The sequence below is a fragment of the Pleurodeles waltl genome, chromosome 11 (assembly GCF_031143425.1).
Source record: "Pleurodeles waltl isolate 20211129_DDA chromosome 11, aPleWal1.hap1.20221129, whole genome shotgun sequence".
Taxonomy (NCBI): Eukaryota; Metazoa; Chordata; class Amphibia; order Caudata; family Salamandridae; genus Pleurodeles; species Pleurodeles waltl.
Window position 1 is genome coordinate 803,979,979 of NC_090450.1, and position 24,420 is coordinate 804,004,398.

The 24,420-nt window shown below is 42.5% G+C and overlaps 1 protein-coding gene across 2 annotated transcripts in view; it reads left to right on the top strand.

Moving 5' to 3' along the window:
* The window catches only part of RASAL1 (RAS protein activator like 1), a 658,663-nt gene extending 640,932 nt beyond the window's left edge, over nt 1-17,731 (top strand). The window contains exon 21 of one of the 2 annotated variants that reach the window (XM_069214557.1): nt 16,698-17,731. In XM_069214557.1, coding sequence (XP_069070658.1) covers nt 16,698-16,837 — 140 coding nt within the window. In that variant the 3' untranslated portion in view covers nt 16,838-17,731. The remainder of the gene's footprint in view (nt 1-16,697) is intronic. The other variant, XM_069214558.1, reaches the window with a different exon arrangement.
* Nucleotides 17,732-24,420: the final 6,689 nt, after the last annotated feature.

The following is a 24,420-nucleotide window of genomic DNA, read 5'->3' on the forward strand; positions in this document are numbered from 1 at the left end:
TATATGCAAGCCTGATTGTTGGAAAATCTGAAGCTCACACCCTCCAATCTTACTGACCAACCTATGCCCCTATCTCTATCTCAATCTGCCCTACATCACCTTCTTTCCAGTCAAATTGGATCTGCAGATGTGCATATCCTCCTTGCCAAAACGTTTTGATGCATTTCGACATCTGCCAAACCATCACCCTGCCGGACTCGCACTTCTAAGAAGAAACTCCATTATTTGAACTCTAAAAGAGGACTGAGCTTTTACATCGATTGTACCAGAGAACACCGAGAGGGAGTGAACCTCTTTGTGAGGTTCAGGGGAGCGAAAAAAGGCAAGGCCATGCAGAAAAGACCATCTCCCACTGGATCACAGTCTGCATTAAGATCAGATATGCATTGGCTAGGAAGCAGCCTCCAGAAGGACTGCAAGATCAGTCCACCAGGGCCAAAGATACTACCACTGTTTTGACACGCGGAGTTCCTGTCCTGGACATCTGCCAGGCAGCTGCATGGGCATTGCTCCATATTTTAACAAAGCACTACTGTCTGGACTCACCCAGACTCACTGAGAGGGGCATTTAACCAACACAGCCATACAGGACTTTCTAGTTTTAGCCCATTCACACACCGCCTCCAAATAGGTACTGCTTTGATATTTATTCAAAAGATGTGGAATCTGCAGTTAGAAGTCTCTACCAGAAGAACAAATTGCATACTTTTGTTAACTCTCTTTCTGGTAGAGTGTCTGTCTCACATCAGATTCCTTACCCACCCTCCCATCTTCCACATTCTGTGTAATGAACTGTATCCATTAATAAAATCCTAAATCTAATAATCTGCACATTGGTAACAGATTGCTATTGGTGCTCTGCGTCTGCCTACGCGGACAACCTCAAATGCAACTGATGTCAGCACATGGGAGTTGCGCCTATATAGGCCCCAAATATCATTTTTTGGGGTAAATTAGCATCTGTGCAGAGCCTGACAGTGCCACCTACTGGCACACAGTAGTACTGCTGAAAAAAGTCCAGATCTAGCCTGGCACCTGAGTAATATTCAAAAGGTGAGGAATCTGCAGTTAGAGGCTTTACCAGAAAGAGTATTACTGAAGGTAAGTCTCTTAATACCATTCATCCGATTTTGACCCAGATCAAGAGAGAGAAGCAGGAAAGAAAGAATGAAGGGGGAAGAGAAAGTTATGAAAACAGAAAAGAGATTTGAAGTATAATGTGTTGGAAGAACGAGGCATGCAGTAGAATCAAGTCTAGGGGCCAGATGTACAACCGTGAGTTTGTGACTCGCAGTTTGCAATTCATTTGCGAGTCGAAAAACCAAATGTACAACAGAGTAACTCACACTGCTTATGATTCCCAATTTGGTTGCAAATGACCTACCTCATCAATATTCATGAGCTAGCTCGCAATTTGCAACCCAATTGGGAATGGCTGCACTCACAGGAATGGTGGCCTGCTGGGGACAGGAGACCACCATGTCTGTGATTACTTTCTAAATAAAGCAGTTTAAAACAAAACTGCATTAAAAAAAAAAAAAATGAAAAGCCTGCTCTGAAAAAATATTTTGGCATCCATTCACAAGGAGGAAGGGGTCCCTTAGGGACCCCTTCCCGTTTGTGAATGGGTTACCGCCAGTTTGAAATTGGTGGTAACTGTGATTGTTTTTCGACCCCAATTGCAGTCACAAAACACTCATACATCCCCCTGCAACTTGCAATTAGTACAGATCGCCTTTGAGGCGCCCCTTCCTAATTGTGAGTCGCTGTCCCTATTTTGTCGGTCGGTAATTGCATACCAACTCACAAAATACGGATGGTACATCGTACATGCCCATTTTGTGGTCGCAAATGTCGATTTCGGTGGTTTAGAAATGCGAAAAGGCTTAGTACATCGGGCCCTTGATGTCCTCAGTATCACCAGAAAACCAAACATTGATATTCCAAAAACAAGCCCTTTTTTCCTAGCAAACTAAGCATTTGATAACTGCACAAAACCAGAAGTACAAGCTAGAGATCTTTATGATTGTTTTTCTATTGCTCAATTTTATCTTGCTAGGATAAACGAAATGTGTAGGTAATGAACCTCCAGTTTTGTCTGTTCAAAGACATTATTCTACTGATCTGAAACATTTATATTTTGCAATCATGAAACTGTGTTCCAAACTGTGAAGAAAATTTCCCAGGCAGTTTGTCACCTGTCACTATTTCACAGCACCACACCCTTTACCTTTTCACTCCTCATGACTTGTGTTAACTCTTATGTCATTAATGTTTCATCCTCTTCTTTGTAACAAATATTCTTTTATTGTACTGTACAAAATACAAATGAATATTAATCATAAAATTCAATAATTATACAAGTTGTAGAAAGATATAAAAACTTGAACTAATGATGTGTGAGACGATTGAAGATTGGGGAAATTGTTCACTTCTTTAGCCTGTGCTAAGCACAGAATTAAACTATCAAAAAGACTACAGTGTAGGAACTCTTTTATATTTGGCTATTTACCCAATTTGCTTGAGGCTTACCTCGGATTATTGAGTAACAACATAGAGGCAAATTCACAATATATGTATTAGTATGAGAAATAGTACTACAGGAGTGCTCTTTTAGGTACTCCTACATGCCTTTGTGAATATGCGTGAAACATCCAATTCACTATTAGTAAGTGTGCAAAGAGGGCACATTCCTTTCTATTTGTACTAATTGTATATGTACATTCCCTAAAGATTCCCATAATAATCCTATCTTAGATGCTTGGCGCCAATTAACAAAGGCATGTAAGAGTGTGTAAAAGAGTGCTACAAGAGGACTACTTTGTCTACTCCCAAATGACTGTGAATAGGCCCCATACCTTTTAAATATAGCTGTTAACCAGCACGGTGGATCATCCCTCCCCCGACATTCTAAAATGCCTATACCTCTACCAATCCCATACACAAGTGGAACGTTCTATATGTCTCCACCATTGTTGTTTGTTTATCCACCTTAGCCGTGAAAGGTTCTATATACTTTTGCTGGTGCCCTCTTTCCATCCAGGCTTGCACATGCTTAATCGTTTTATATATCAAGTTATGTTAATTTGTTATTTCCTCAGGAGAAGCAAAAGTGTAGCTGGTGAGTGTCCTTTTTGACTCCCCTCAGTACACCATTATATTGTGCTCCTACACTGTCTACTAATATTGTAGTTATGCTGTAAGTTGCATCTCCAATGTACCCCAGTGCTTGTATCCCAAATGTAAGATCTGACCACAGTCCATCTTTGTTATTGTAGTCCTGCTGTAAACCCCACCCCAGTGCATTATAGTACTTGTATCCTTAAGATGATTCCTGCCTTGCTGTCCCTGGTAAATGTAGTCCCTTCAAGCTACAAACTTCCCCAATGCATCCCTGTGAATATGGTCCTTCCATAAGTGCATCCTGCTATTTACTGTCTTGCTGTAGGCTTCAATACCTAGCCACCCTGGTGCTTGTATTCCTGGCCTCACACAGCCCCCTTGCAGTCCAGTGTTTAGAGTACCGAACCAGTCTACACCTAGCCCTAATTGGTTCACTTTGTTCTATCTTGACACCCTCCCCAATGCAGCTTGCCTTCTCGCATCCCAGTACCAAGACGTCTCATTTGTCTGGTGTGAGTTCAAGGGGGAGAATTCGTTAAAGGAGTCATGGTGCATTCAGAAACACTGTCTTCCAAAATCAAAACATCCTTATGTCCAAGTTAGGGGTCCCACAGTTAAGGCTGTAGAGTACAAGGAGTCCAATGTTTGTAATAAATAAAAACATGCACAGTTACCACGCACACACCACATACTTATCACATATACACAAAAGTACATGTGTAATAGCAGTGCAAGATTGTGTAGTATGTTGGAAATGCACACCCACTATGGCTACCCATTTATTCTCTTCTGTCAATTGCTCGATTGGCAAACAGTTTTTATTATTCAAATTATTCCCATTTCCAAGGCTTATTTTTCTTGAATTGTACTTTATTTCTTGCCTCTGCCTTCCCACACATCAGTTATTTGATGTACCGTATTTTCCGGCGTATAAGACGACTGGGCGTATAAGACGACCCCCTACTTTTCCTGTTAAAATATAGGGTTTGGGCTATACTCGCTGTATAAGACTACCCCTCTTCCAACGCACACCAAATACAAATTTAAAAACATCAGATTTGATTTTAACATGGTAATTTTAATTCAAATGCTTATGACATGCAGGTACTTAGTAGGAAAACTGTCACTTATAAACAGAAGGCTGTTTGTCATCAAACATGTAAACATAAAACAGTGCAAGTGGAATAGCCTGGAGCACATGCAGAAATACATGCCTGTCCAGACAACTGCCAGCGAGGATTGCGGCACACGGTAAGGACAGCTCAACTCACGCGTGACCGATCAGCTCCGTGTCCACAAGTAGCTGAATCTTGTGGGATGCGGAACCCATCATACGCTTGGAATCGATTTCCAAATGCAACGCACGGTGGCTCAGCTACAGGGCGCCTGTCCCTGAAGTTTCAGCACACCGTATACCGGCGTATAAGACGACCCCCGACTTTTGAGGAGATTTTCAGGGGTTAAAAAGTCGTCTTATACGCCGGAAAATACGGTACTCTTCGCCCCCTAACCTCTGATCTGTTGCTCATAATCGTTGCATCAACCTTGAACTAGGCTCAAACTTGACTTTGCTAATCGAATTGTATTATGTTTTTAAACTTACTTCATATAATTCAATTTCTTAGTATTTAGATATGTGTTCTTTTTAAATTATTCTTTCCTCTAAAACAATAATTATAAATGGTTATACTTTGCTCTTACTTACACATATGCTTTTTCGACTTCTCTTTCAAATATGCAAAATATTTATCTCTTATGTCTTAGCACCAAATATTTGTACTACACATCACATTGCATTTGTGTTGTCCAATTATTTTTAACAATTCTAGTGATGTTTACATCATCTACATAGCTTATGATTAACCATTATTTTACACTTATTTTAACATAACATCAAAATATGTGGATGAAAATGAAGATGCACACATTGTGCTTCTCGCATATTTGCAGCAGTATTTATGCAACAAATTAAAAGTGGTAGTTACCCATAAAAAAACTTTGAAAGTTTCAACATTTAAAAAAATCTATTCGAATAACAAAGGCGTACAGAGAAAGGGGAAAACAAGAAAAACAAGAAAAAAGAGTAAGTGAGAAATGAGAAAGAGACAGACACAATGGTTACCCTACTCAATGAAAAACTCAGGAACATGGAAAAGGACGATAGAGGACAAAGAAACAGAAGGCAACAGTGTCAATAAAAGAAGAAGGAAGCAAAAGGAAGAGAAAACTAGATGCTTTAAAGTGTTACCACCAGTGAGAAAGAAAGACAGGAAAATAAGAGACCATAAAGAGAGAAGGGAAGAAAGGCATGGGTGATAAACAATGTAAAGGAAGACACCACATTAAAAATTAAAGTATGCATTTAGAAAAGAGAAAAAAGCCTCAGAGGAAATCAAATGAATAATTGGGAAGTAAAAAAAAAAAAATTAACATGTATTAGGCGCAGTAAGAAATGTATATTGTCGAAGTGAAGTGCCAATCGCTAGTCTGAATATTTTGCATGCACACAAGTATAATTCACTTTGAAAGGAAGGGGTAAAGCCAGGGCTTCCAACTATGTTATTTGAAAACATTCATTTTTCAATTTCATTGAGCATTTTCATCCTGTCATATCTATACAAAATGTATTTTAATTACATTAAAACATGAATGTTAAAGGATAAAAGAAAACATTAACTGCTAATAAAGGTTTTCTGGGAAAAGAGGGCAACCAAAAAAAAACAAAGAAGAGGAGTGAGATAAATTGCATTAAAGAGAAAACTATGCTGGAAAATGTTGTTTTCATATAAGGATATGATTTTATGGTCTTAAGTCAATATGTAGTTCTTTCACTCATTTAACAAGACGTTCCATGTGGAATTCAGGCATACTCTTCTTTATTTTGTAGCAGTGGTTTACTACCCAGTCTAATAAGTCATCTAATAGGTCCCTCCGTTGCCAAGGCCCCTTACTCATTTTACAATTCTATGGTCTACTGGTTGCAGAAGATATGAGTGACTGTACTATTATTTTCATAAACGTTTTGAGATGGCTTTGTTACAATATGAATTTGGTTTGCAAAGTGGAAGACCATGGGATAAAGCTTTTTGTTTAAATTTCACATAGATCTATTCATGGGGAAATATACATAAACAAGAGAAGAATATTGTAGTTTGTAACAATGACTTTTTATCACTGCCCATTCAACTGAGATCCAAAAATGAAAGTAATTTAAACATAGTTTAAGTTTGTTTTGGATGCTATTATCTGGTATCTGGTTTATTCGAAGATACAACTTGAATGCCTAGTAGAGCCTAGGAGAGAAAACAAAAGAAAAAGGACATCAGCAAGAGGAGAAACTTCGAAAACAGTAAAAAGAGAAAAGAATGAAATGAGAATCAGTCCAGCAGTTGCCTGTCCACCTTATAGATTCCAACAGAGTTGGTCAGTTACCTCATAGATCATTAGTTTGTTCACTGGGCTTAACCAACAGGAGATAATAGTCTAGTGTATTTCACAACTTTCCACTATGTATTTTTTTTTAATGTGACTTAGTCAGCCAAATTGACTCGCAATTTCTAGCGAAGCAAATACAAGACCACCAGGAGTGATAAAACAGGTAACCCGTGTTTTTCAGGTGCGGAGAATCAGAATGGTTTTACTCTTAGTATGTTCATTTCAAGATGCATACTTTGAACATCTTGTGGGCTGTCCATGTGGTATATTTTATCAGCATAAATTGTGATTGTCATACAGTAGTTGATATTTTAGTTGTGAAAGGAGATTCCAATATAAGCTATTATCTATAAATAAATTTATCTCTACATCTTTAGTCTAGTCTGTCTTATTAAGGTCGAGGCGGGAATCTATAATTTATTTATAAATGAGGGAGGCAGCATGACCCTTCCTATCAGCCTTAGATAATAAGTAAAGAAAGCAACTAATTATAAACTCAGAAGTGGCATCTTTTATTTTAATAAATCATAAAAGTTTATATTTGTTAAAAAGCGAATTTGTGGGAACAGCCAAAGTGATGCAGTGTTATATAAATCACTTGAGTATTGTATTCCCGTTTTGATCAAGTGTACCCAAATTATTGTAATGCTGTTGATCTTAATCATTTTTGTACCTAACTACAGAAAGCATTGGCAAAGCAAATAGGTCTCATCTATGCAAGAAATATTGGCTTTGCCAATATGTTTTAGCCATTTTGTACACAAACATGGCTGCTGTTCAGTTGGGGTAAAAGTTAGTGGGGTAAAGGAGAGTGATCTGGAGTATTGTAAAGTGAAGGAGAGTGGAGTGTTATATAGTGGTATAGAGTTGAGTGAAGTGGAGTGAGGTATCATAGAGGGGTGTAGAATGTTGTGGATTGTCATGGAGTGAGTAAAGAGTGGTAGAGTGGAAGGGAATAGTGGAATAGAATGGAGCTGAGTGTGGTGGAGTGGCATAGGGCATCATGGAGTGGCATAGAGGGTGTTGCATAGTTAAAGTGGCAAAGAGTGGAGTAGATTGTCATGGAGTGGCATAGGATGGAGTAGTAATGAAGAGTGGAATGTCATTGAGTGGAGCAGAGTGTTGTGGAGTGGCGGAGAGTGAAGTGGCATATTTCAGAGTAGAGTGAAGTGGCGTGCAGTGGTGCAGGGTAGAGTGCAGAGGTATGGAGTGTAGTTGTGAAGAATGGTGTAGAGTGCAGTGGTGCAGAATATAGATGAGTGACAGATTGTAGTGGCATAGAGTTGTGTTGTGCAGTGATGCAGAGTAGAGTGCAGTGGTACAGAGTGCAGTGGCACAGAGTGCAGTGGCACAGAGTGCAGTGGTACAGAGTGCAGTGGTACAGAGTGCAGTGGCACAGAGTGCAATGGCATAGAGCAGAGTGGTGCAGATAGCAGTGGTGTAGAGTACAGTGGTGTAGAGTACAGTGGTGCAGAGTAGAAGTCAGTGGCATACAGTGCAGTGACATAGAGCACAATAGTGTAGCGTGGCATAGCACAGTGGTGCAGAGTAGAGTGGCATTGAGTTGAGTAGCAGAGAGCACAGTCTTGTAGAGTTCAGTAGTGTAGAGTACAGTGGTGCAGAGTAGAATGGAGTGCAGTGATATAGAGCGCTATTGTGTAGAGTGGTATCTCATGCAGTGGTGCAGTATGTTGTAGAGTATAGTGGCACAGAGTGCACTGGTGCAGGGTATTTGGCTTAGAGTACAGTGGCATACAGTGCATTGGTTTTGAGTAAAGTGGTGTTGACTGCTTTGGCGTACAATGCAGTGGTTTAGAGTAAAGTGGCAGAGATGACAGTGGTGTAGAGTAGAGTGATGCAGGCTAGAACGGTGTAAAGTGCAGAAGACAATGGCGAAGAGTGGAGCAGCACAGGGTGTAGTAGAGTGGCACCGAGTGCAATGACAGAGTACATTGTTTCAGAGTAGAGTGACGTTGCGTAGAGTGGGGTGATGCAGGATAGAGTGGAGTGATGCAGGGTAGTGGTGTAGAATACAGTGGCTTAGATTAGAGTGGTGCAGAGTGAATTAGTGCAGTGACCTAGAGTAGATTGTTTCAAAGTAGAGTGAAGAGGGATGCAAGGTAGAGTGCAGTGGCATAGGGTAGTGCCATAGAGTGCGTTGTCATAGAGCACAGTGTTGCAGAGTAGAGTGGTGTAGATTGCATTGGTGTAAAGTGCAATGGTGTTGAGTGGTGCAAAGTAGAGAGTTGTACAGTGCAGTGGGGCAGATAGATTGGCGTAGACTACAGTAGTGTGGAGTGGATTGGTTTTGACTGAAATGGTGTAGAGTGCATTGCTGTTGAGCGCAGAGGCATAGAGTGCAGCAGCATAGAACCAAGTGACGTGGAGTTCAGTAGTGCAAGTTAGACTGCAGCGGGGTAGAGTTGAGTGGCAGAATGGAATGGCACAGAGTGGAATAGAGTGGCCTAGAGAGCAGTGACATAGAGTAGACTGGTGTAGAGCGCAGTGGCGTAGAGTATTACAGAGTAGAGTATAGTGAAATACAGTGCAGTGGTGCATAGGAGTAAATTGGAGTAGAGTACAGTGGCATAGAGTGTATTGGTTTTGAGTAAAGTAGTGTAGAGTGGATTGGCATTGAATGAGTGGAATGGTGCAGGGTAGACTGCAGTGTCATAGAATGGAATGGTGCAGAGTAGAATAGAGTGCAGTGGCAACAGTAGACTGTTTCAAAGTAGAGCACAGTGCAGTGTTGCAGAGTTGACTGTCACAGAGTAGTGCATTGGCATGGATTGCAGGGGCATACCGTGGTGCAAAGTAGAGTGGCATAGAGAGCAATGGCGTAGAGTACAGTGGTGCAGAGAAGAATAGAGTGGCATGGAGTGCGGTGACAGAGTACAATGGTGTGGAGTGTCATAGAGTGCTACAGCTTACAGTGCAGTTGCATAGAATGCAATGGTGTAGAGTTGATTGGCATAGGGTGTACTGCTGTAGAGTGCATTGGTGTTGGTCAAAGTGGTGTAAAGTTCAGTGATGCAAAGTAGACTGCAGTGTTTCAGAGTGGGGTGGTGCAGAGTAGAGTAGAGGAGAGTGGCACCGAGTGGTGTGGTGCCAAGTAGATGGTTTCAGAGTAGAGTGAAGTGGTGCATGCTAGATTACAGTGGTTTAGAGTAGAGTAGCATAGAGGTCATAGTAGATTAGAGTGGCATAGAGTGGATTGGCATAGAGTGCACTGACGTAGAGTGGAGTGGAACAGAGTAGAGAGCATTGGCATAGAGTGTAGTGACACAGAATACAGTGTTTCGGAGTCAAGTTGCACAGAGTGGAGTGGTACGGAGTGGAGTGGTGTAGAGTACAGTTGTGCATAGTAGAGTAGTGTGGGGTAGACTGCATTGGCACAAAGTAGAGTAGTGTAGAGTAGACAGGCATGGAAAGAAGTGAGGTAGAGTGGAGTCATGCAGAGTAGACTGCAGTGATGTAGTGTGGAGTGGCATAGAGTGGAGTGGTGTTGAGTGGTGCAGAATAGAGTGAATAGGGATAAAGTGAAGTATGCACAGTGTGGTAGCATACTGCCATTACAGACAACATACCTTCAATTTAAATGCCCATTACATTTGCATAGATATGCAGTTTTTCAGTTTACACAGTGCACAAATGATAATGTGTAGGAAAGTCATCATCTAGTATATTGATTTGTTTTGACCGTATTAACATATTTGCTTCCACCACACTTCAGAATTATCACAAATATGCTTCATATTTGCTTTTGTATTTGTGACATATTCTGAAATATCTGCACAGATTATTTAGAAACATTTAAATGTTGTTGTGTGCCAGAAAAAAACATCGTACAGCCTCCTCCACCTCTAGTAGCCAGCATGATTGTCACATAAATCCTCTCACTTTGAAGTCAGAGAAAAAAAGTAAACACCACTCTCCCTAGAAAACAGAGCCTGGCATTTGACCTCGGTCTTTAAATGCACAGCAAATGTGTAAAGTTAAGAACAAGATTTAAAGGCCTGTTTACAGAAACAGGGCACTAGTGGAAGAAAACAGTTAGTAAGGTTGGATCAACGGAAGGGACAAACTCAAGCTGGACTACCTGAAACAAATAGAGCCAGCAAATAAAAAGCAAGCAAATGTGAGTTACAAACCACAATGTCAGTGGTAAGCAAGGGGTGGAATACATTCCAAGGGAAGCTTTCTGAATGTCCCCAAGACGTTGTTAGTAAACCACACATCTGCGCTGTCTGATAGTCTTCGGCCTGAAAAGTATGTAGTGTTAGTAATGCGTAGCCTCCATCTTTTTTTCTAAAATTAAAAGAGCACCACAAGCCTCCTAGATGATAGTTGAGTAAGAGGTAGGATTTGGACAAAACTGATAATAAGGGCATCAATTGTAGAGGCCAGGTCACCTCTTTCTCAATATTTAACCATATCGGTAGGGTTCCATTATATATGTACATCAAGAAACTATCACATCCCCATATGGATCAAAAAGGCAATCTGACAGTCGTGGTAGTCTGCTTGCCTTTGGTCACTTCTAAACTTAGCAAGGACAACGTGTGTTTTTTTCTGATAAAAGAATTAATGATACAATCAATAACTTTGAGGAAGATTGATAGTAGTCTCATTGGCATCATTCAGTGAGGATAATCTCAGTGGCTTTGGCTCAACCTCACCAGGTCAGGAATTTTGGAGACTATGATTCAACAATTGTTATTTTCCCTTTATGTTTATTGCATTTATGTTGATATTTTCTGGAATGTCATCAATGTATCTCAGGCCAAAGTAAGTATTTTTGACAATTTAACCCTGTGTTCTCCTTCATTGCTTTAGTGCAGTGTATATTTTGTTGCATTATCTATGATTCATACCTATTTAAGCAATTGCTGATAATAAGAAATATCCTTGAATAACCCATAGCACAGAAGACTGGACAGATCTTGTATCTGTGCTACAAACAGAATGACATTATTGGCTTAAGCAGTCAGGGTTTTCCTGGTTCTCTGAAACCTTTCCTCTCTTAGTTGTGCCTGCAGTAGTGATTATAAGGTGGTGAAGAATAGTAAGGGGGAATTAGGGCATGATAGCTTAGTGCCTCGCATAAGTACCAATAAATATGAGGAAGAGCTACTGACTTTATTATTGGTTTATCGTGTCGCTAGAAGGCTATGACACCTTTTATGAATAGACATCTCATATTGGCTTTGAAAGCAGCAACCCATGAGGAATATGACACTCTCTAGGCACCCTTGTTGACATAAACCTGATAGCTGTTGTTGAAACTGAGCTTTAGTTCACCTGCTCAGTAAAAAGGTGAAAGGTGTTTCTTGTTGCTCCATAATCTCCCTTATTTGACTCCAGCTTGGGTCACAACAATAAGGTAAGGAAGGACCATAATCAGTCTGTTTGCATAAAATGATGTGTGTCAAATTAAGAAGAGAGATCAGCCAATAGAAGGCTGATTCCAAGGGATCTGCCCCTTCCTTGGGAATTAGAACAAAAGAATAATCAGTGCAAGAGCCTGGCACCATTCCCGCTTGACTGAAATGTGTCAAAAGGCTTAATTAATGGCATATCAGTGATGCTTTGAAGACTTTATAAAGTAGATATAGGAGACCATCCAGTTACAGTGATTTTCCTGTTGGAAGGAACTCAGTAGTAGTCCTTATTCCCACTTCTTTTATAGTAGCGGTGCATTTCAGTTTTTCTTTTTTTGGATAGCCCTGTACGATCAAGTTAAATACAACTAGCATTTGATGTTCACCTTAGCAGTAATTTGTTTAGGAGTCTATAGATTTTCAAAGAATTCTTTACTATTTTTTAGGATGATTTTCTTATCGATGGAAATAATTATTTTCCCTGTTCTAAATTAATTGATAGTGGACGCTTTAATTCTTTGCTCTAGTGGATTTGTTACTTCAACTGACCTAATTTGCATTTTGCAAATTGACCCAGTCTGGCCGTTTTGCTCATTGTAAGAAATTGTGTTACTGGTTGAGAGGGTGACACCCTACTCAAGCAGCAACCACAATCCTAGTCTGGGTCAAGTCACAAGCAAACTCTGAATAAATCTATGCTCAACCCTCGGGTACCTTGGCACAGAGCAGTCAGGCTTGATTGTGAAAAGTATGTATGCAGCACTTCAAACAGTAATAAAGTGAAAACACAACACAAGAAAAATCACACACCCATTTATTGATTTAGGGTAAAATGTAATAAATATTTTAAGACCAAAACAACAAAGATCCAATCAGTAGAACCAGTGATATGCAATTTTAAAGATTTAAGTGAAAATAGTGCCAAAGAGCACAGAGTGCCAACTGTGGGTATCTAGCCAAAGTCACAGTTTGAGGCTAACCACGATAGAGGATGGGGCAGCTTCAAGAATCAAGGGACCCAGTTAGGCCAGTTGAACAAGAGTACTTTAAATCCTAGTTGCGTAGTGATATGGAGTCTTGTATCGAGGATGTGTCATGCAGTGGCAATTCCCAGGAGCTGCAATGCAAGGGCCTGCATCATCATCAAGGATGCTGTCGAGGAGGGCTTGTAATGCAAAGGCCTGTGTTGAGATGAGTCATGCACCGGCTGGCTCTGAAGGAGGTGTGGGGATTGTAATGCAGAGTCCTGCTTCGTCATCTTTGAGGATGTCATTGACTAGGAGCTTGCGATGTGAAGGCCTGCACTGAGGATGCGTCTTGAGTGGGAGTTCTTTGAAGGCTGCGGGTGGTGATGTGAAGTCCTGTGCTGGAGATGAACCACTAGCGGTTTGGCCATCAAATATTGACATCACAGGATTTGCCCATAATGTTTCGTCTCCTTTATACTATCCTCCTGTACTTCACCACTTATTTCTAAAGATGGGCTATCCAGACTTGGCAGGGAGCATCAATGAGAGCTCTAACCTTAATAATCTGGTGAGGCTCTTGCTCCACCCATTCGTAGTTTACCCTTCCCATCTATAAGTGGGGGAATGCCCTGAGTTTCTGACAGTGGAGTTTCAGATGGCATGATCCATTGGTCTTGGTGAGACACCATTTCCTTTCATGTAAAATGGACTAAGTGGTGTCCATTTTAAATGAAAGAAAATGGTGTCTCAGTTATAATTCTCTAGTGTTTTTGTTTCTAAAAATTACTTTTTGTCACCCAATAGTATCAATATGATACCCACTTTTCTTCAGACTGTCTTGACCAAGAGCATGACTGTATCAGGTGGGCAACTGTGTCGGGTACGAAACCAATTCATATTCTATGGACAATATTGAATTGGAACTGAATTTTATTATCAGGAGAAAATGTTACTTTCTCCAGCATTAGATCTTTCATAAAACCACGTGCTCGAATTCCTCTCTATTGTGACACTGGGAATCTATTGGATATTTCATTAATTTACATAGTTAAGGTATTCTTCGTCATCATGGGAATGTTGCATACCCATCCTGACGATGGTAAACTTTGCAAAGATATGCAATAATTAAAGATCCAACAGTAGGGAACTGTAGTTAAGTTACAGGTGAGTAGCTGTTTCTTTTCCAGCATCAGATCTTTCATAGATTCACACATTTGAATTATTCACCATCGACAGGCTAGAAATGCATGGTTCCACGTTTGATGATTAGCAATAATTCAAGTATGTGAGTCTATGAAAATTATCAATGCAGGAGCACTGCAGTTATGAGTAAGTGCCCTTTTCATCTAATTATGCAAGTTGTGTTTTTCCTAATTTGTTGCTAATACTCACTTAATACGTTCAGATGAAACCCTGTTCTCATGAATTTGACTCTTCCTTCTTTAGCCATAAGAGTCTTCATTGAGTCTTCTTTTAAAAATAGTATTGTATTAGCTCGCCCAGTAAAGGAGAAGGGCATGTTCAGAGAACTAATTTCATTCCTAAGGGCCAAGAAACCTTTTCTGTGCATCAGCGTGGGTTTTGAATAGTCCTTTGTGATAACATTTTTTTTTTGCTTGTCGAATCCAGAGTTATTTTTTCCTCATGTGTCCTAGAATTTTTCTAGAATGTTGGTAGTGTAGGAGCACGACGTTCATTGGTATCAAGTTTTTATAAAATCCTGAGATGCGAGATGAAATTCTGTGAATCCTTTAAATTTCAAATTCTTTGTCGAAAGTGAGTCCTAGAGTGCTTGTATTAACCATTTTTCCAGAAATTATTTTGCTTCATTCTCAATGCTTTCTGGAAAGCCAAAGATTCGTAAGTTGCCTCTTCTGTTTCTGTCATCAATCTCAGCGACTTCCTATTCAAGAACCATTATTTTTTTAGACATGGAGTCTGTGTTTTTTTCTTTAGGATGGTTTGCTTGTCTTCAGTTTTTCCAATTCTCATTTTCGCTTCTTCAAATCTGCTCGACAAGGTTTTTGAAGTCAGATCTCGGACTCACTATTTCTGATTGTATGAGTTTAGTAGTAGATTTAGTGCCGTGGGTTATATCATTTAGAGACCTGAGGCAGTATAAGATGAGGTCCATTTTGCTAGATGAGTCCGATTTTCCCTTCATAGGTCAGGAACAGGAGATTCCTGTGAAGATATTTAATGACCCATTTTTGTTATTTTTGGTCCTTAATTTCCTTGTAATCGTTTCTATTTGGATCAGCCATGTTCAGACCCTCAGAAGAGGTTCTCTGTAGTCAACTGACACAAAGGTTGTTGCGAGGTTATGTGTTTACTGCTGTTAAATGTGCATTAGAAGTGCGAAAAAGGGGAGATACAGTAGAGGAGATGGTGAGTGATTTATAGACTCCCAGCCAGATTAATTGTATCCTCCACTTGAAATGTAAGATGGTTGCTGCCCTGGAAATTTCTTTCTGCTCAGAAAGAGGTTGTCTCGCCTCAACACTTTTCAGACCTAAGGATATTTCAGGCGCTGTAGGAGACACTGGAGGGGTGAGAAAATGACACCACATCAGCAGTATTTGAGTATTGCTTCAGGAAAGTAATGTCACAATACCAACATCCAGAAGGCAACGTAAAGAGGCTACCTTGAGGTTAATTACTCGTGTGAGCTCGTTGTTGGATGTTCATTCAACATGTGAAACATCATGTTTAAGGTAAGCAGGATGTAGGCTGATGTGCTGTTATTTTGAGGTTGAAATAAATCAGATGATGTGAGGTGCAAATCATTTTGGAGCTGACTGTCAGCCTCGGTGTCGATTGCGCCTACCTGGTAAACCCAGGTGTGAATAATTCCAGACAGAAGGGTAGAGTGAAGATGAAGTGTGCCCTCCTAGGCCTGTACCGGTGTACCAGGACCCAGACTGAGCTTAGGAGCTGGTCATGCCGGGCCTAGTTTACGGAGTCTGGGTCACGGAGCCCATTAGAGGACTGTGCAGGGCTGAACCATGATTGGAGCGGAGGCCCTGGTGCAGAGCAAAGCTTGACGCAGCTCTTTACCTTTGATGACTCAGCAGTCGTAGATCCTTCTGTTACTGGTGGAGGGTGAGTAGTACACTTTGCAGAGTAGTTGCTTCACCTTCAGGAGGACCATTTTGAGCGCAGCCTCGTGGGGCATGTTGTCCGGTCATTTGTTTTGCCCATTGGGCAGAATCTGGATATTTAATTTTTCTTGGGGAAATTGTAGCAAGAGTAGTTATATAAATCATTCAAAAAATAATGCGAGTGCACATTGGGGCTAACCTCTGCAGACACCATGAAACAAACTCCCCAGTGGAGGGCAGCAGCTAGGCAGCCATCTTGATGCAGTGCTACCCATGTCCCTCCATTTATAAATAGTTTGACTTCTTCAGCTATTAAGTATTTCTTTACGATTTTGTTTACGTATTACAGCAATGTAATGGACAGATATTTTTATATTTCATGAAATCTAATACAGCGTAAGGTCAGTTTATACAAACAAAAATTGGTTATTTATAACAAACAATTATTTATTGTCTGTCACTTTTGGCACTTGACTCCTGTTCCATTGTAAATTGGAATTTTGTCATTTTTCTTCCTGAAACTTATATTTCCTAGTAAAAGTTCTTCAGTTCTTGGTAATAGAGAAGGTTCCGCTGAACTCCATAATTTAATTCTGCATACAAGACAATTTCCTGATACTTACATAACATGTTGGTGAATAGTTAAATTGTATTTAAAATTGACATGCAAACCTTTTCTTCTCCTTCAGAGAGGAGTCAGTCCTTTCACGATCGCCGCATGGCCGCCACTGCCCGTCTCCTAGATGTCATCCAGGACCTGGAGCGCGCTCACCAGGCCTTTGAGCGGCGGGAGCGGGAAGAGGCCACCAACCATTCACATCACCTCTGAATGCGCATCTCACTGCTGGCTGTGCCATGAAGTTGCTGCACCAACCACGGAGGCGAACCTTGAGCCACTCCTGTCCGGCTCCAATCGGGCCGCCATGCTTGAAGGTGTGAGGAAGACTTTCAGGGCCTGTGTTGTCTGTGGCGTACAAGGTTTTTGTCATCACCGGACTCCAGTTCTTGTTAGAACCATAGCTCATGTGTGTCTCATGCCAACGGGTTTGGTTCTGTGTCGTTGCTATGTGGAGTGGCAGTGAAGGAGTCCCAGAGACTCGGAATCGGGTCTCTTTGGGTTGCGGAGTAGTATGGCAGGACAAATGTTCTCAGAGTCCGCATGTGTCCTATTCGCTTTTTTAATGGTTGTGCTGACACCAAAGGTGAAAGCTAAAAGCAGCAAGAAGTTTGTGTTCCTGAAAGGATGCTGTTCCACAGGGATCAACAGCTCAGAGGAATGCATCAGAAAGAAACAAGAATCAAGTCTGGCCTGTGGAAGAGGGACATCTCCAGGGAGCGCTGCCCTTGGGAAAGTGCTAAAGCACCACTGTGAATGTATGAAAGAACTTATACACACAGGTACACACGTAGTGATGCAAAGACTGTCTGTACAGCTCTGGGAAAGGAAAACTTTGGCTCATCACTCACGCGATGGCCTGTTCTGCGTCCTGCAACCACCTGTCCAGAAGGGCAGAACCTGGGATTAATGGAATTGTGAGATTACTGCTTGTCTGTGTATGCCTGTTTATGATGTGGAGAGCAGAGACCAATGTGTGCCAAATACTAGTCAACTGGCAGCCAATGCCATGTGCCAATCACTTCTATGTACAGCAGATGTTCAAAGACATGCCAGGTGCAACCTTTGGTTTAAAGTAAAGACTTGTAACTGTGTGTTTCTGTTCTGAATATTATCTTTGAGTTTCTTACATTTATGCACATGTATGAAGAAGGCTGTACATGAAATTGGTTATTTTGTAAGACTGGCAGGCCCAAACCTGTAGTGGAAACTCATGGCCTGGTGCTCGAAGTCCAGATCTGCACTCTCAGTGGCGTAACAAAGGCCCCTAGTGCCACCAGAACATCACGTTTTTGTGACATTCTGGTGGCACCATGCCCTGCGCTTTATTTACAAGGTGGCATTTAGCACTATTGTGCGATGGTGGCTGCGTAAGCACATAGTAGCTAATTTTGCACAGGGGGAAACACAGGGGTGTGCCGTATTCTAGTTAATACTGCACATCTCTCCTTTTTGAAAATTACGGTGCACTATGCTGCTAAATTTGGCACAGCCATTAGTAACGACAAATGAGTTTCATACATCAGGCCCTCAGTGACTTCCAGAGGGTGCTTCTGCCTGTGGATCTGCCAAGTTCTTTTGTCTTTTTGGAGGAAAGAGTGTTAAATGGGTACCTGTGAGAACAGTGATTCTCCTTGTGTTTCTCAACGATAGACTATGAGCAGCAGCAGGGCCAACATCCAACCCTGTGTAATCCCTCCATGCGTGAATACCACACATAAGGCAAGAGGAATCTATCCTTACTTCCTATTATAAGGTACAGATCAGTCGGAGAAAAGCATCTACAACTTTAGATAAACAATGATGCTTTCAGCTTCCTTCTGAATCTGAGCAAGTTAACGTCAATCATCAGGTGCAATGACGGTTAATTCTAAAACCTATAATCAACCATACATAGCAGCCTACTACCCAGGATGGAGTGAGGATTTTCAAGGCTTCAAGTGTCTATCCCCAAACACTGAAAATAGGTCTTTTATTGGGACATTTGATGCACTTCGTCTTATTGAGGTGTCAGCCACACTACAATCTCGCGAGGTTCCTTTGAATATTTCAAAGCAAGTTGTAGCTCTCTTGTAAGTTCTTATGGAAAGAGATTCTCTTTTACAAAATTAGTGCTGGAAGCCTATATGGCTTTGTGCGCTAAGGTGACAGCTTTTTTTTTATAAATACATTATTTCAGACAGTACTGTAGCGCATTGAGTGTAAAACAATAGGACTGTACCATTCCTAAATTTGACATTCAGTAGTCCATCAAGTTGGTGGAGGTAATATTCTCTGCCACACTGATTATTGGAGCGTCATCTGTCAAACTCACAATCAGGTTCAAAGTTTCTGGATCTGTATGACAAGCACATCAGAGACCATATTCAATAAGTGATCTGGTAGACACTGGAAGAGGAGTTCAATAAAGCCTGAGTAGGACTTTCTGTTGTGCCTTTTCCAAGTAGAAGTCCAATTTGCACAAACAAATTCTATTCCATAGGGCTATATGCACATGTATTCCTAAGGCCTCTACACTTTGCTTCCTGCATTTATGAGAGCTGCTATTTTCTCCCATATCTGTAACCAGAATAAGTTTATAAATCCCTGCAATTGCAAATGATAGTAAAGTACTTTGGTTAAACTTACACAAACCTGGGATCCTAGCAATTCTCCAGTCACCACATTAAGAAAAAACTGGAAAAGTATAGACGGCTGCTAGTGCCTAGGCGGCAGATTTAGAGTTGGAGAGCAGAGGCAAGTCCACAGGATTTTTGTCCAGTGATGTGGGGATCACTTAAATGCTTTTACTGCCCCTTATGGCCTGTTTTTTCATGTCAGTAAGGGATGATAAAAATTGCCATTCGACCACCCTCACTCAATCGAGAGGGCAGTTAAATGACAAAACTCCTGACGGCCCATACTCCATTGGGCTGTCGGAGTATGCCAGCAACAGAGACCGAGAGGTATGCAGACATTGTGCCCTGTCTTATTTTTAGACAAATATTTTGCTGGCTGCAATGCAGCACCTAAGTAAACAGCACTGCAGTTGGGGGTGGCGAAATGGCAAACAGCATGGTGGGTGGACAACCAATTAAAAAATAAACCAAAAACAGCAATCACCGTGGGGCAAACACCAGTGTCAAGAATGTGTGGGTGTTTGTGTTTGCTTGGTGGTAAAATGTCCGCAAATCAGACAGAGTAGTTTTCTTCACTGACATACTTATTGGCCACCTGTCTGTAAAGAAGGCAGGGGGCACTTTGTTTCTGAAGGCACCGATCTCGGATTTCCTCTGGGAAAGAGGGAGAGGAAAGGTGATGGCACAAAACGGTGTTTCAGAGGATATGTCTGCTAATACCATCCTCCATGAACTTGAAGCCTACCCACAGCACTACTTACAATTACCCACAACTATCAACCTCCAACAACCCCAGGATGTCTAACCACTGACAGCATCTATTAATATTCCACCACATCCACAATACCACTCCTCCCTTACTACCATTCATTCTTCCTCACCTCACTCTGTACCAGTCCCACTTCTCAGCCGCAGCAAATCATTTTCTGAGGCTCGCAAATCAATCAATCAGGATTTATAAAGCATGGCAAATCAACCATTAGGGTCTCCAGGCACTGGAGATGCTCATTACTTCTCAAACAGCCATGTCTTGAGTACTTTCCTCAATTCCGGAGTGATGAGGCATTCTTGAGGTGCAGGGGAAGGTCGTTCCAAGCATTGGCCACCATATGAAAGAAGGAGTGTCCTCTGCTGCCGGATCGGCAGATCCAGGAGGTGCCTGCAAGGAAGAGGGAGGTGGATCGCAGGTGTCTGGTTAGTTGGTGAAAGGTCGTTCATTGTGCAGGGCTTTGTATGTGTGGGCCAGTATCTTGAACTGGCATCTCTTGGATCAGATGGAGCCAGTGTAGCTTCTTGCGGTGTGGGATGATGTGAGTGTGTCTGGGGGCGTCATGGTTGTGTTTTGCAGCTGAGTTTTGTATTGTCTGTGGTCTCTTCAGGAGGTGTGCAGTGATTCCTACACAACAAGTGTTATCGTAGTCCAGTCTGCTGGTGATGAGGGCTTGAGTGACGGTCTTTCTAGTGTTGATTGGGAGTCACCTGAAAATCCTACGGAGCATGCACAGGGTGTGGAAGCAGGCAGACAAGACTGCATTTACTTGTTTCTGCATAAATAACTAGCTGTCCAAGATGACATTGCGAGGTGTTGCTCCTAAAGATGAGGACTTCTGTCTTGCCCGTGTTGAGCTTGAGACAGTTGTCCTTCATCCAGTCAGTGACGTTCATCATACATCTGTGTAAGTTGGCTCTGGTGGTGGAGGGGTCTTCTGACAGCGAGAAGATGAGCTGGGTGTCATTGGCATACGAGATAATGTTGAGTCCATGCGATCTGACGGTGTTGGCCAGGGGGATCATTTACATGTTGAAGAGGAGGGACTGAGGGATTATCCTTGTGGGATGCTGTAGATGATCATCTTGGGTTCTGAAGTGAATGGTAGGAGATGGATTCTCTGGGTTCTTTTGGTGAGATATGAGGCGATCCATTTGAGGACGTCTCCCTGGATTCCAATTTGGTGTAGTCTGTTGATCAAAATGTGGTGAGAGGTGGTGTTGAAGGCGGCTGACAGGTCGAGGAGGATGGCGGCTGCTGTTTCGTCACAGTCTAAGAAGGCCCTGATGTCAGTGGCTGTGATCAGGGCTGTCTCAGTGATGTGATTAGCTCGGAATCCAGATTGAGGGGAGTCCAGGAGGTTGTAGTGTCCCAAGTGTTCCGTAAGTTGCTGGTTGATTGCCTTTTCGAGAACCATCGCCGGAAAGGGGAGCAAGGAGATGTGCTGGTAGTTCTTCAGATCCGATGTTGAAGGCTCATGCTTTCCAGTAGGTCAGTTGTGTTGGTGTTGTCAGGGTCGTCGAACTGGAAGTTAAGATCTCCTCGGAAGATTAATGCTTGGAGTCCATGGCGATTGGGGCAATGAGGTCGGGGATGGTGTTGCGAAAGCTAGGGCATGGTCCCGGTGGTCTGTATGCGAGAGTGCCTCTGATGGTGCTTTTTCCATCCGTGTGAAGTAAGAAATTGAGGTGCTCCATTATCGGGGTTGGGTTGTCTGAGGAGGTTGTGCAGCAGATGATGTCCTTGTAGATGATGGCAATACCACCCACGTGTTTGTTGATTCATCACAGTGTGTTATCTTTTAGCCTTCGGGTGCAGCATTGGTGATGTCTAGTGTGGAGGCGGGGTTCAGCTAGTTCTCTGTGAGGAAGATGATGTCTGGGTTGAGAGATGAGATCATGTTCCAGATCTCTGTGGCATGTTTGCAGAGCAATCTTGCGTGGAGTAGAATGCACTGGAGTTGTGACATGGCAGTCTCGGTCAGTGTGGTGGGCGCAGTCATGTTTGCAATGTCTCCGGCGTTGGTTGCTTCAGTTTTGGAGGTGAAGTAGCAGTGCTGACAGGAGAAGGGTCCTCTGGTGGTGCATTGAGATGTGTGGCAGCAGATGTTGCTGTCGATGCACCGGGGTCCTTGGCTTGGAGGTGTGTGGTGGTGTAGCTGCGAGGGTGGAAGATCCAGGATTCCTGGTGCTGGCCGTGGTCCAGGCATTGACGTGTGCAAACGGACTTGCCTGTGGTGCACTGATGTGCCCGTGCTGCGGCCTCCATTAAGTAGGTCCTGGTAGGAGGAGGGAGAGCGCTGGGAGGTGGTTAGCGGGTCTAGGCAGGAGGCGGAAAAACGTGCAGCAGGCGGGAGTGCTAATGAGGGGAAAAAAAGAGGAGAAGCAGTGAAAGCATGAAGTAAAGAAGGAGAAAGCACTCAGAAAACGGGAAAAGGAAGGATAAAGCAGTGAAAAATTAGCGAAAAGCAAGGAAAAAGCACTTGGAAAATGGGGGAAAGGAAGGAGAAAGCATTGAAAAATGAGGGAAAAGCAAGGAGGAAGTAATCAGGAAACAGGGGAAAGGAAGGAGAGAGCAAGAAAAATTTAGGGAAAAGCAAGGAGGAAGCACACAGAAAACAGGAAGAAGCAAAAGAGATGCAGCAGCACGGGGAGAGCTGGCCTAGGACCTGCAGGAGCATGCCACAAAAGAACCCTTACTAACATTGAGGAGTATTTCTTGGCTTTAATTAACCTTTCTGTCTTTATGGTCTCTTATTGTATTGTAGCCCTTGAAATTATGTGTTTGCAGTTCATTTCTGCATCAAGTAGATGGCTGTCTTCGACTTAACACATAATACCCTGCACATCCTAAGCATCGTAATCACTGAAGTTGGGCAAAGACAACACTTGGCATGCATTTCACTCTGTTTGTACCTATTCAGAGGAGTGTAGCAGTGACTATTACACAACAGTTATAATTTCAGAGCACAATGCCTCAGAACCATCACAAAAAAACAATCTTTCCTACAATGGCATTTACTTCCCATTGCTCGTCACGAGCCCACGTAAGCCACAAATTAAGGCCCTCATTATGAACTTGTCTGTCTCAACCGCCACATAATGAAGACAGTGGGGACCGCCACAGGTGGCCTTTCACCACCGCCAGGCTACTGCCGACAGGCAGCCTGACAATGGCAGAATTCTTCATCCGACAGGGCAGTGCTGCAAGCAGTGCTGCCCTGCGAATAAAGAACCCTTGTTCCGCCAGCCATTCCCTGGTGGGTTCACCTGCCAGGGAAAGGCTGGCGGAAGGGGTGCTCCGGGACCGCCCTGCAGTGCCCCGTCGCGCCGGTCTGATCTGTGCAACGGGTGCTGCTGCCCCCACCTCACAGTCGCATTGACGACAGCTCCATGTGGAGCCATCGGCAATGTCCCAGCCCAGCATTCTGGTGGGCCGGCTGGCAGAAACACTGTTTCTGCCCACCGGCCCAGCAGAATGTTCACAAGTTGGCCGGTGGGGTCTCAAGGGGGCTGGCGGGGTGTGATAAGACCGCCAGCATGAACACGGCTGGGATTCCTGCCATGTTCATAATGACCCCCTAAATCTGGACGCAGGCACACTGCACCGAACCGACTCTAATAAGTTGTATGTGTATGCTTTTGCCATTGTATTTACTCATGTGGTAAAATATTTCCTTACATTTTGCTTCAGTGTAACTTACAGATATTTCGCCCTATTTGCATCCCTCTGACTATTGTCAGTGCTAGTTTGAAAGTGGTTACATTTTCACAATATGTCACACTGCCTATTCAGTGACTTCACTCTCGGAAATCTGTGGATTAGCACCTTTAATTCCCAAAGGGATCCAGATAAATATTTATTTTGTCACTAACATAGCGCCACTGTTCTTCTACTGTCATCAGCACAGTACAACACTAGCCAAGGACACATGTCCAACCATTCCAAATGTAATGTAAAGTAAGTCCTTCTATCTCCTGCACTATTCCTTACAGACCTGTGTTGCCAGGATGCTTACGCAGTTCCCTATAGCTTACCACAGCCAACACGGCTGAACCATTCTCTACAGGTAGCCCTCTGACCAGATCTATAACTTTACATGTCTATACCTTTACACAACTATAACGTTATTGCCTACATCTCATTAGAACAAACACTTGTATTATTCCATAGAATGCCTCTTTGAGATCAGGACTCACGCCAACAGAGGCCAGCAGCAAGGCTCAGGCAGGTCAGGTTGGTGCTGGTCAGCTAGGCAGTTGCAGGGAGGCCTCTGGGAGCTAGTTGTGTCCCTGTAGCTCAAACAAGACGTCAGACTCCTTACCATTGGAGTCATTCTGGAGAACCTTGTTTCGAGGCAAGCAGGTCCAGTCTTCTTTCTTCAGTCAGCAGACCATGCTTTTTCTGAA